This window comes from Nelumbo lutea, chromosome 1 (assembly GCF_056320005.1).
Source record: "Nelumbo lutea isolate HS-2025 chromosome 1, American lotus-T2T, whole genome shotgun sequence".
NCBI classification, from domain to species: domain Eukaryota; kingdom Viridiplantae; phylum Streptophyta; class Magnoliopsida; order Proteales; family Nelumbonaceae; genus Nelumbo; species Nelumbo lutea.
The window spans coordinates 81,166,614-81,180,588 of NC_142684.1; the positions used below are offsets into that span (position 1 = coordinate 81,166,614).

The 13,975-nt window shown below is 39.2% G+C and overlaps 1 protein-coding gene across 14 annotated transcripts in view; it reads left to right on the plus strand.

Moving 5' to 3' along the window:
- LOC148875682 (diacylglycerol kinase 5-like) overlaps positions 1–13,975 on the plus strand; it is a 67,754-nt gene that overhangs the window by 16,210 nt on the left and 37,569 nt on the right. For all 14 annotated transcript variants that reach the window (XM_088965060.1, XM_088965066.1, XM_088965059.1 and 11 more), the window contains 3 exons: positions 313–387; positions 3,475–3,562; positions 3,721–3,837. In XM_088965060.1, coding sequence (XP_088821186.1) covers positions 313–387; positions 3,475–3,562; positions 3,721–3,837 — 280 coding nt within the window. The remainder of the gene's footprint in view (positions 1–312; positions 388–3,474; positions 3,563–3,720; positions 3,838–13,975) is intronic.

Sequence of the window (13,975 nt, forward strand, 5' to 3'; positions counted from 1 at the left end):
TTTCTTTCTTTCCACACTGGCCAAGAAATGGCAATAGGGAAAAACACATAACTATTAGATTATCACATTGTACCCAAAAATAGCATGCAAATTTGATAACTCATTTTTTAATGGAAGATATGACTTAATACTTTAATAGCAGAATGAGGATACTTTCTCTGGATATGTTTTAAGTGGATCATGCAGCCTTAATGCACACTATATAGTTGTCATGAAATCATTTACGTCTTGGGAATCTGTTGTTGCAATAATATATCTTGTATCATCTAGGTCTCTTGTATAAGGAAAATGAATGAGTTAATATATATGCAGGAACATAGCAAATCTTGCAAAGGTTATGGTCATGAAGAGACATGGTCACTGGGAAGATCTCCACATTCCTCACAGGTGAAATTAATGGATTTGTTAATATGCCATTCTGTTGAACTTGCTAAAGTTTCAGCTTCCATATAATTGTTAAGCTTTATTTCTATAATTATCATGGTGGTACCTGGAAAAGATTGAAATATGCTCAAGTTAATTCGTTTCGTATACGTGGTAGCTTGAAGCAATGCTACTTATATGCAGTATTACGACCTGTTTTATTATAAGAAGGTGAGAAAATGTGGTTGATTATGTGAAGGAAATGTTGTCTATATGCTAATACATTAAGGAGTTTCTTTGGAAAAAGAGTATTTATTTCTGATTTGTATCCTCTATTAGAGAACAATAATTTTTATCAACTACCTTTTCTCTTTGGAACTTTTACATGCTAATAAAAACTTGGAAGGTGTTCTCATGGTCAATCTGGCTATCAATTTCAACTGATAGAAAAAAAAATCTGGTTATCAATTTTGCAACATGGTCCATTACTCTCCTGCTTTTCAATGGTTTATTCTCTGCCTATGTTAACCCTAGGTCCAACTTAAGTCGCATCTCTAGTTTTTATATAGCTAAATCTTGAACTTACTAGACATCCCATACCATGCTCCATGCCAAAAAATGTGATTTTTTCCATATTGCTAATGCACATTTGGCATCCGGTGCCAAATGGGATATCTCAACTTTGTTCAGGAGGCTGTTAATTCAATGGAGCTTTGAAGGGGTGTGGAAATCATAAGTTGCACTGGATACTGGAGAATACAAAAGTATTATTGTCCTGTCAAATGGTTAAAATAACCATGAAGTGTGAGAACTGTATAGTCTAGAATTAAGGATGAAAAAAGGTGATATGGATCAATTGGAGGAAAGGGACAATTAAACAACTTAGGTTAAAATTATTGATAAATTTGAGAGAGAACCAGGGAATCTAGGGCTAATTAAATGGCTTGATCAATTGGCTTTATGCAATTAAATGGTTGGAGAAATTGGGGGCAGGGGAAGGGGAATCCACATGATATAGAAATAGTAGCAGGAAAAGAATACCTTTATTCTACAAATGATATTAATCTAATACACTAGGGCTCCCTGGTCCAGTAGATCAAATGGCTGTATTGATCAATCTTGGGTGGTCAAAAAAAGAGCCTTAATCTTGTCAATGAACTAGTACAGCTGGCTTTGGTTGATGCAGTACATGTTTTTGATTGGTCTGTTAGATGGGGGTGCCCTGACATTTAGAGCAGCACTTGGTTGCTTGCCTAATGAGAAATTTACTCCTTACACCTCATATTCTTTTTCTCAGCTACATAATTAGAGTTGTATGTGTTTGGTTTCTCTTCACGTAACAACTGGAGCCTTCCTGTTGTTTCTTTTTACAGGTAAGTTATGTTTTTTTTTTGTTTTTTTTTTCTTTTTATAAATTTAAGACAGCAAGAGAAAAAAGACAAGGAAAGAAGCAGAAATATTCAAGGTCATCAACAGAATATGACTTATCCCTATAGCCCCCACCCCTACCCCCACTTTTAATATTGTTGTGGTCATCCATTTCCTATCAATTTTACATTTTTCATTGCTAACAAAATATAATAGAATACTGATAGCAGAATATTAATTAGTAGAATTTGTAAGATATTTACCAGATTGAGGTCAAATGTGCACTAAAATATGGAAATTCTACAATCTCTGCCATCTGTTATTTGTCACTGTGACACTCTAGCTTTTAATAAACAACAAGAGGAAAACCTCATCTCAACTATATGGGGTGGGTTACTTGAATCCTGTATTCCCATTCCACTCCATCTATGGCAATATTTATGGTTGGAATAATTTCTGCTATTTCAACCTTGTTTCTTTTGGCCTGCTGCTAGCTCTTATAAACCTTTCAACTTGCATGAAGTTGCTAGGCTACACTTGGTTTTGTATGCACATGCCCAAACCATCTTAGTTTGCATTTCCTCATTTTATCACCTTTTTGGTCAACTGTTAAATCTCCATGAATATGCTCATTTCTAATCTTATCTTTTTTTTTTCCATTCTTCCGTTTCAATATCCACACACTTGCTATGCTCATTTTTTGAATATGCTACTTTTTGACTGCCCAAAACTCTGTCCCATATAGCACTGACAGTCACTAGGCTTTTGATAACATATTGTAAAATGCTATGATAGTACTTTTGCTATGACTATCAGCCATCTCTATTATATCATCATCATCATCGAAGCCTTATCCCAACTATATGGGGTCGGCTACATGAATCCTGTTTTTCCATTCCATTCTGCCTTTTATATTATAGTAGTTGATTTATGCTAAAACAAGAAAAATTTGGGTTTTGATGTAAACTGAAATACAATATACCTGGATCAATTTCTGTTCTTTAGGGATGCTGAATGAATGCTCTTGAATGCTTTCCACTAGATCTTTAGTAGTTCATTTATGTTAGAACAGAAAGCTTGTAGAGAAAAAATAAAAACAAGAGAGAAGAAACCTATAATAACTCAATGGGCACCTAGAGTCAGTCGGTTCATGAGAATCAGCTACCATAAACACAATATTTAGAAAATTTCACTCAAATACATTTTTGCAATGGTAAACACATATATAGACTCTCTAGGGTCAGCCAAACAGTCAAAGGGTGGACACAACAATATCTATTTTGCCATTAGTTAACTTCAGTCCAAACTCCAAAGAAACTAAATAACAAGACTATGACTAGACAAGAGTACCTGGCCAAATCTCACATAAAATTTGCAAATGACCATAACGTCTACATTATTTAAATATACAACATATAAAATTCAAGAAATCCAATATCTGATCACTTGGTTCCTTCATTATATGTACATTGTGAGAGCATATTTTACTTAAATATTTTGACACAGGGTATTGACATTATAATTGTTACTTTCTGTTGAGGCTTGTGTATTCTATGTGAATTGTGAAGATCCAATGTGCCATAAGTTATTTTTTTTAAAGCTCTCTCTCATCAGTATATTCTTTTAGCACCACAAGAATGAATTTAAATATTTACATTTCTTATCCAGACATGAGTAGTTCTATTCTCTGTGCAGGTATATCTTCATGGTTAGTCTAATAAATTACCTGTCTTTGATATACAGCATTAGGTCAATTGTCTGTCTCAACTTGCCTAGCTTTTCTGGTGGACTTAATCCATGGGGAACACCGAATAAGAAGAAAGAACGAGATGTGAGTTCTACTTTTTAATACTTGTTTTGGAAAATCAACAGTATCAATGCCATTTCCATACTGCAATTACGTTTACCCAATTGATTTGTTACTTTTCTCTAAAAAAAGTATTTCTGCTTATATTTTTTAACAAAAGTTTCTTGGATTATACTCTACAGAGAGGCTTGGCCCTTCCATATGTAGATGATGGCCTTCTTGAGATTGTTGGTTTTAGGGATGCTTGGCATGGGCTTATTTTACTTGCTCCAAAGGGACATGGAACTCGTCTTGCACAGGTTAGAAGAAAAACTTCTCATGGTGTGATAATTTTCACTTTTTTTTTTGCATTAGGACCATCATTTTGAAATGAGAATGCAAGGTATATCATGAATGAGAATTGAGATGATTGCATAACTTGTAATTCTAGTTGCATGTTTATACTGATATACGAATGCTACCATAGAAAAATCAAGAGAGAGATATTTCTATGCATAAACTCCATAAATTTTATGTCCTTGGTGCTATAATGAGCAAGCATAAGCATTTGATATTCAGTTTTCTATTGGTTGGCCCTTTCTTAGATGGTCAGAGCCTAAATGGGTACTGGTTGACTATGATAATGATCTTTAAGAGAAATATAATAAAAGAGTGGCAAATTAAAAGTAGTTTGCTTTAACACTAAAAGACTTGAAAAATGTTGGCTGGTACTCTTTGATTGATATGCTTTTGAGGGAATATCTATTTCTCCATGTAAGAGGTTTCTCACCCCAATTGAACATCTAACTCTCTTCATATCCCAGACCCATGTTTTTTGTTGTTGAAGATGGATTTTATCACAAAATACTTTACTGGATAAAGTGGTCTTGTGGGGACATGAGAGTTTGTGATTTAGTCTTAAGTTCTGAAAAAGTTTTGGTGTGGGTACAAGAGTGGAGAACCAAGAATTAGAGAAGATATGAATGCTAGGGTTGTCAGCTCCCCTCCCAACATAACAATCTTGAAAAAGATTGTAAGTAGCTTAGGATTACAAAAATACCCTTATTATTTTATGATGGACGTCCCTCCTGGTTGATCAAATAAATCTTAAAATTTGCTGCTTGTCAGTTAGTAGCTACTGTTTTTCATTCAAGATGAAGCTATTCTCCTTTATCTTCCAGATGGTATATGTCTATAAAAGTTGGAGCACATTATTGGATTCATCCTACTTACAGATCTTGTTAGTATGTTGGACCAACTAAATAGTTGTGATGCATATTGATATGCATAATCACAGCATTTTTTTATTTTATATTTACTTTTTTATAATTAATAACAAAAGATATTAATTGAGGATCAAAGGTGAAAGAGAGATATACCAGAGGCAGGCTGGAAGCCCCAAAGAAAGGAAAAACAAAAGGGCTTACAAGATAGAGATATGGAATAGAAGAACACAAAACCAACCTAAACAACCCTGCTAAAACCCCCAATGCAACACTAAGACCTAGACATACTCACCCACCCAAAAGCATAAGTAAACCATAACTGACCTTACTGCTGAACCTCCAAAAACTTCCTCTTCCCTACACAGCCATCACAAAAACAAAAGAAAATAATGCCATCTCATATAATATAACTATTATAGAGGGCAAAAAGTACGAAGAAACTGCGAAAATAGCATCAAGTCTTTAGACTTGCATGATGGCTCTGCTGAACCTACAAGAAAGGAAATGTGGTAGTTTGGATAGTGAAGTCTTTCCAAATGTTTAAATTTTGTGGTGTTCTTGTTGTTCACCACTTCTGACCAAGTAATGTTCTATCTTAATTAGGGTGATTTTAGTGGAAAAAATGTTATTCTATTGAGTAGGGGTGTCAATGGACCGGTTTTGGATTGGACCCCGTCCAAACCAAAATTAATTTGAATGGATTGGATGGACCAACAAGACATATTCAATTGGACCAGTCCAGACTTAATGGTCCTAAGTATTTATTGGATTGGATTGGACCTGGTCCATCCATAGTGAATTTATATTGGATTGAGCCAATATCTGGTCCATTGATAAAAGATATGAATATAGGTGTCAATGGACCAGGTTTGGGTTAGAATTAATCTAAATTAAAACAAATTTGAACAGATTGGATGGTCCAGACATTGAATTGGACTGGTCCAAAATATTCATTGGATTGGATTGGACCTGGTCCATTTGTAACGGACTCACATTGGACTGGATTGGATTGGACCAAATCCAGTCCAATTGACACCCCTATTATTGAGGGCCATTCTTAACAATGGTCATAGTTGAATGTTCAACGACAATTTTTTTTTTTTTTGAGAAAAGGTGAGGTATTCTATTATATTAAAATAAAAGATAAATACTGCCATTAAAACTAGCACAGCAAGGAGCTGTGTAGCTCAGAAAACCCATACATCAATTTGTTCTTTGGTGATTACAAAAAAGAGTATCATAAAAAAAAGACCTATATGGTATGTTCCTGAACATTTTGTGCATTGCAGTCCAAGAGTAGATTCTGCCCCAAAGAGCATTGACAATGTCTTCTTCTGTCCTGCCACTTCCTTCAAAAATTCTGGAATTTCTTTCCAGTCACACAGTCCAAATTAAGCCAAGGGAATAATTCCCAAACAACTTTTCCTTTCCTGCTTAATCCATGAATGTGCCAACCCTTGGAGCCTCCATCACGGTCTAAAGAAAGCTGTTATTCTTTCGTCACTCTATTTTCTTCTTTATCTTGAATTTCTCAAGCAGTTTGGGTGATTTTTGCTGTAAAAATCACTAGAACCGATCTGCTAGACCCGTTCTCCTGCATTAAAAGGTAAGTCTCTGGCTGACACGCATGAGAATGTGGGTTTGAGTTTGATAGGAGCCACTTTATGTAAAAATGCCAAAAGTTAGGTTCGTATCCAGTGATTCAAGTCCACCCCTCCCAAAACCCTAGATAGCTAGGACCAAAATTAGGTAATGGCCTTTTTTTGATAAGTTTTCCTGTTAAATCTGTCGTAATCAATCTTTTGGAAACTCAAACTACACTGACAACTCTAAATAAACAATAGAAATAAACTTAACAACAAATATTTGTTAGAATTAAAGGCAACAAACCAATAATGTCTTTATTTTACATAATCAGGGGTAGAGTCAAGAGACACATTACTGTTGAAGATTAATTAGTTTTATGATGTTTTTCTGAGTAGATGTTTATGTTAGTTGTTGTGAGCTTGAGAGCTGTACTCGAAGTAGAGGAGAGGAGAAGAACACCACTGATATGCTGTGAATGTCGAACTGTACTGCCCAGTCGACCATGCTATTATTTATATTTGAATGTAGTACAATGATACAAGTAATTACTGGAATGCCCCTGATTAGTGATGGGACACCCAGTTAACTTAAAACATTAAACATGCTTAGGCCCATTAATACAGGCCCAGTTACAGGATAACTTAAACTTAAGTATGGGCTAATAAGAACCTTATCAGCCGAACACTCATACAAAGAGACTTCATTCTAACATTCTAACATTCCCCTCAAGCTAAGCATGGATATCAATCATGTTTAGCTTGCCAAGTATGTCCCTGAACTTTGTTGCTGCCAGCCCTTTAGTCAATACATCTGCAATTTGCATCTCTGATGAAGTATAAGGCACAGAGTTCTCTCGAGACAATTCTCTCTTTGACAAAGTGTCGATTAATTTCAATATGTTTTGTCCTGTCATGCTGCACGAGATTGTTGGCAATGTTGATAGCAGCTTTATTATCACAATACAGCTTGAGAGGACCCTCAACCTTAATACCAAGCTCATTAAGAAGAGTTTTGAGCCATAAGAGTTCAACAACCCCGTGTGCCATAGCTCGGTATTCTGCTTCTGCACTTGATCTAGCCACTACATTCTGCTTCTTACTGCGCCATGTGACCAGGTTTCCTCCCAAGAATGTATAGTAACCTGAGGTTGATTTTCTGTCTCCAACAGACCCAGCCCAATCTGCATCAGTGTAGGCTTCAATTTCAAGTCTGCTATTTTTCCTGAATAGAATTCTTTCCCTGGGCAAGTCTTCAAGTACCTGAGAATTCTTTTCATTGCTCTCATATGAGGGATCTTTGGTGAGTGCATGAATTGACTGACAACATGCACTGCATAGGCAATGTCTACCCGAGTAAGGGATAAGTATATCAGCTTTTCTACCAATTTTTGGTACCTCTCTTTATCACAGTATTCCTCACCCATTGATTCTTGTAGTCCATGGTTCGGTTCTATTGGAGTGTCTGTTGGCCTGCACCCCATCATGCCTGTTTCCTCTAGGAGATCTAGCACATATTTCCGCTGACATATGTAGATTCCTTCTCTTGATCTAGCAACTTCAATCCCAAGAAAATATCTCAGATTTCCCAGGTCTTTGATCTCAAATTCAGAAGCTAAGAACTCCTTCAACCTCTTGATCTCTTCAAAGTCATTTCCGGTAATCACCATATCATCCACATAAACAATGAGTGCCGTAAGTTTGTCATCCTGTCTCCTTGTAAACAATGTATGATTTGCACTGCTCTGAGTGTACTCCACTTTCTTCATGGCCATACAAAGTCTCTCGAACCATGCTCGGGGAGACTGCTTCAAACCATATAATGCTTTCCTTAGTTTATACACCTTCTTTCCAACATCATAGCCTGGTGGAGGTTCCATGAATACCTCTTCAAGAAGATCACCATTTAGGAAGGCATTCTTCACATCCAGCTGATGGAGTTCCCAAGAGAAATTTGCTGCTAGTGACAGTAGAACCTGGATTTGAAAGAAGGGTACGATCCATCTAATGGACGCCATAAAGGTTGCGGAATGGGTGGGCGAATTTCAAAAATTTCCTACCTTCTCTCAACTGGGAATCATATTCCCTAAATTTAGAATACAATATTCAAGGATCCTACTTGAACCATAATCAAACCAGATCTGTACCAAAAGATAAATGGGAGGAATATACCTGATCCGGAGAAGCAGTATCTCCCAAAGTTGGTGTTCACGCCCAAAGAATGCTCCAAGATCCGTTCCTGCTGAAGATGACACAGCTGTGAATGGAACAGAACCAGCAGGGTGCGTCCTACACACTGGATCCTTCACAAGAATCCTCTGGAAGTACTAAACACTGAATCCTTCTCAGTCTTTCTTGCAAGACTGATGTCAAGAACAGATTTCTTGACTTTCTTTTCTGCAAAGATCTAATCTTGCAATGGCAGATGGCGGCGGCAGGAGGAGATCTCCAAAAACGAAAAAGGCTGAACTGTTTTTTCTCTTTTTTTGGAGAGTATGAATCAGATCAGATCGCAGGAGGTATCCTATACCTCTTCAAGGTGGTTCGAAATCTCCTCCTTTCTTCTTGATTAAGAAACCTCCTTTTTAGGAGTTATCCCAATCCAAATCAGTATTTGGATAGGGGATAATCTTAATCCTTTCTGCAGATAAAGCTAGCTTACTCCTGATCTTATCAGGAGGTTACCAGATTCAAATCTAATTTGAATTTGGTCTTTAAGAGTGGATAAGGCTAAAGGCCCAATCCTTTTATTAACTTTAATCTCAAATTCGCCCCAAGGATGGGTGATCATATCAGCCCACCTCGAAATGGGCTTTTGGCCCATTAAGTGTTCAGTGTCTAATTACATTCCAATCTGCTGCCCAGTTGGGCTTCTTTGTATGGCGTGGGACCCAAGCATTGATCTACACACCAGCCACATGGGTTCGGCCCAGCCTTTAATACAAGGCCCAGCCGAATTCACTGAAAAACTCAATGAACCCCTTGAGTCCATCATATGGACCCTATGGGCCCAACACATACATTAAGTGGTCCCTGGGCCAAGCCATCTTATAAAAACCCAGGGACTGTGGGTAGGTGCAAGATTAGCCCATCAGGTATTATCTTCAATGGTCTTACACTTAACCTCTCAGCCCTTAATGATCAAGCACTGCCCAACAAGACAGGACCTCTCCCTCGGCTGCAAGGTACAGTGCCGCACTCTCCTCTCACATGGATCCCGGGAATTAAAACCATTTGCAAACAATTCGAAACCGTACATATATATATAAATATATTAATTTTGCAAAACAAAATTCCAACGATTGAAATCAACTGCCGGCAGTTTGGTTTCCATCAGAGAGAGTGCATTCCCGATCATTACCCTTTGTCCGACAAAGTGGCTGATTCTGTCACTATGATCACCCACTCAGATGAATTCTCAAACTGCCCCAACATACCCAGGTTTTGATCCCCGCTAAGGATCTCACTGATTGGCATATCAAAGGCAGCCTGATCCAACACCTAGTGAAATGTCATAATCGAGTCTAGGGGTCAGGTGTAACTTTCCAGTTTTGCCCATCTATCTCCAAGGTCCAGGGCAATACTGGAAATCTGGTCCGGTTCAAGGATTCAAGTAATCCCATACTGCATGTGCCTCGGGTCTTACCCTGATGGCTGAGACAGGCCATCCCAACACTTGGTGGCACACCAGTATCAGCCTTGGCAGGATAAATCTCCCCAGACTTATCCAACGGCTGTGAACATTTAAAACTAACATGAGTCTCTATAAAAGTCCAGTTTTAGGGTTTCACACAGAATTAAACCAAACAACATGAATCAAACATGCACTTTATTTATTTCCACTAAATAACAAAAGTACATCAAATCAGATTGAAGCTAAGGGCATACAAAACTGTCTAACAGGATTGTGTTGAGCTTTGCTACTGGGGCAAAGTTTTCTTTGTAGTCAATTCCTTCATTTTGTGTAAATCCCTTTGCCACAAGTCTGGCCTTGTACCTCTTGATTGACCCATCTTCCCTGTGCTTTACTGTGAATACTCACTTGCACCCAACAATGCCTTTCCCCTCTGGCAGGTCCACTAATTCCCACGTTCTTTCTTTCATTAGGGCTTTCATCTCTTCATTAATGGCTTCTTTCCACCTTGGATCAGATGCCGCCTCGAGTACCTGGAAGGGACACATACAGAGGAAAGAGTAGACACAAAGGAGTGATAGGCAGGAGATAAGTGTGAGTAAGAAACAAAATCAGCTATGGGATTCCGGGTGGTACAAGAACGAACAGGCTTACGGAGAGCAATAGAAGGATCCAAATCCGAAGTGTGTGAGTCAGAATTACCTTGGATTGTAGAGACAGATTGATCTGAGTTCAACTGGTTGCAATCATGAGGTTGAAGGCCCTTCTTCCTTCTGCTGTATGTAAGTATCTCTTTCTCTTGCCTACTGGAACCTTCAGGAGCATCTACTGTATCAGGAGAAGTAACTGGCATAGTAGGAGCCTCACTAGGTTGACCCGGAATGTCATAGCTAGGAGTAGTGGAAGGTGATGAAAGGGGAACAAAAAAGAAGGGAGAATGAGAATCCTCTTCCAACCCACTAGTCTCCCCCTGAAGAGGATTCTGAGAAGACTGGAAATAGGGTTGAGACTCAAAAAAGACTACATCTCTGGTGACATACTTTTTCTTGGAGATAGGATCATTACACTTGTACCCCTTTTGTGTAGGAGAGTACCCCAAAAATATTCCCTTTGTAGCCTTGGGATCTAGCTAGGTTTTCTTTGGATCCTTTACATGTATGAAGCATGTACAACCAAAAACCCGTGGGGGAAGAGGAAATTCTGGAAGAGTAGGACACAAAACAGAGAATGGAGTCTTCATACCCAATACCTTAGATGGCATCCAATTTATCAGGTATGATGCAATGAGTATAGATTGAGACCAATATTGCTTGGGCACTTTGTGCTGGAATAGTAGGGCTTGAGCTTTCTCCAATAGGTGCCTGTTCTTGTGCTCAGCAACCGCATTTTGCTGAGGGGTGTTAGCACAAGATGATTGGTGTAACATGCCTGCATCTTCCATGAATGAGTTCAGGGATCTTTCAAAGTATTCAGCCGCATTGTCTGACTGGAATCGCTTAATCTTCTTATCAAATTGTGTTTCAATCATCTTGCAAAAAGCCATAGTTATCCGTTGTATTTCATCTCGTCCTTTGAACAGATAAATCCACGTGCACCGAGAATAATGGCCAATAAAGCTGATAAAGTAACGGAAGCCATCAATGGAAACAATGGGTGAATGTCCCCAAACATCAGAATGAACCAAATCAAAAGGAGCTCGAATTTCATTACTAGAAGTTGGATACACTGTTCTACATTGTTTTGACATTTGACACACATCACAAATTAAACTTTGACTTGGAATTCCCTTAAACAATTCGGGAAACAACATTGCTAAAGAAGAGAAAGACACATGACCTAGCCTAGCATGCCACAGGTGTAGCCTAGCTATTGACTCTACACTTTCCGGACTAGTAGTAGTAGAAGCTTGTAGGGTTGAGCCAATGTCTGCATCAAAATAGTAGAGGCCCCCATACTCATGACCACTCCCAATCGTTCTCCTCGTCAATCAGTCCTGGAAGACACAATGAGTAGGAAAAAAAGTTATACTGCAGTTCAAATTTTTTGTAAGCTTTGAAACAGACAAAAGATTTGAGGTAAGACTAGGAACATGTAGGACTGATTTAAGAGAGAGGTCCTTGCTTAGGTCAACCACCCCCTTTCCATAGATGGTGGAGAGAGACCCATCAGCCACTCTCATCTTATCCTGGCCAGACAACAAATGATATGAAGAGAATAAGGAGGACATATGTGTCATATGGTCAGTTGCTCCGGAATCAATCACCTAAGAGGTGGAATCAATGGAATGAGTTGCACTAAAGGTAGAGACTTTACCTGATCTGGCAAGAGAGGTGGAAGCTAAAGAATTGTTCTTTAGACGGGCTAATGCCTGACTGAGAATCTCTACCTCACTAGCCGTGAAGCCCAAAGTACTTGGTCCAGAGGAGTCGGCAGCCTGCCCTGTGGAGGAAGAGGACACTGTCGGAGTACTTTGTGAGTTGTCACTATTGTTGTTGGTGGCAAGATTCCCACTTGTTGTGTGACCCTTATGTTGTCTTTTGTCCTTTCTCAAAGCAGCTGGCTTCAGATGAGGATACAAGACCCAACATTTCTCCTTTGTGTGTTTCTCACCACCACAATGCGTACACTTGAGGGACTTCTTGTCTGGATATCTATTTCCCTTAGTGGAGACTAGGGCTGAATGTTCTCCAGATAGTTCAGTTGACTGTGTCTGGGAGTCAACTTGCATCTCCCTTCTCCTGAATTCTTCATTCCTCATCAGGTAATAGACATGGCGGAGCTCCAGTAATTCATCTCTCCCTAGAATTTGTGACCTTATACCCTCATATACTGGGTCTAGGCCAACCAGAAACTTGAAGGCTCTGCTCTCTTCAATTTTCTTGTCATGTCTCTCCTTGTCCTTGGCATTTTCCCAATCCAGTATCAAGTGATGATCAAGCTCTTCCCAAAGGCCTTCCAGGGTTGCAAAATATGTTGCCACGGACATGTCTCCTTTCCTTAGAGCTGCAATATCTTGGTTCAATCTGTAGATTCTAGCATTGTTCTTTTTTTGGCCGTAGGTCTTGGATACTTTCTCCCAAATCTTAGCAGCTGTGGGGAAATGATGAACAGTTCTAGCCACCCGAGGAGTCATGGAGGCCAGCAACCAAGACATGACTGTGGCATTCTCCTTGCGCCACATGACATGCTCAGGACTGCCAACTTCAGGTTCTTTCTTGTCTCCATCTAGATAGCCCGTGAGATCACGAGAAGTAATGAACAGCCTTGCTGAAACGGACCACTCTCTGAAGTTATATTCATCCAGCAACACGTTTGTAATCTGTAAACTGTGCAGATTAGGGTTTTCCAGGTTAGAGAACCTTGCAGCAGGTCTGTTATCTCTGGAGGAAACTTCTCCGGATAGTGAGGACATGCTGACTTCAGTTTTAGAGCAGGTTTAGAGCTCGCCGAAGTGTTCACAGTGCTGGACAATCTGGAGCTGGCAGCTCCCTAGGTAATCTTCACTTGAGCTAAAGCAGTTCGGGTACAGCAGTGGTGAGAGGTTCCGGATTGATAACCAACCTGAACTTGGAGCTGTTTACCACTGTGCTATGCTGGTTTTGCTGGGGCTTCGAAGCTGCAGTTGTGGAGAAGCTCTCCCCCTTTCGGCTTGGGCTAGGACTGCTGAAATCAGTCCTCAACTAGGTCTGTCCTATACAGACCTCTCTTAGTAGCCAAATAGCTACTATTTGCTGAAAAAAGAACCTAGTAGGACATCCACTTTTGGGCCTCACCTCCCTTGAGCCCTACAACCAAGGGAAACCCTAGGTTCGAATCTGCTTTGTTCTCTTACAACCCTAGTTTTTTCAGCAACCCAGAAAAGAAGAAAGAAGATGGAAAGAACAGCAAGAGAAGAAAGAGTAGGAGCTAGTGCGCCGGCTGAAACCGAAGAGAAGCTAGTGCTCTGATACCATGTGAGCTTGAGAGCTGTACTCGAAGTAGAAGAGAGGAGAAGAACACCACTGATACGTTGTGA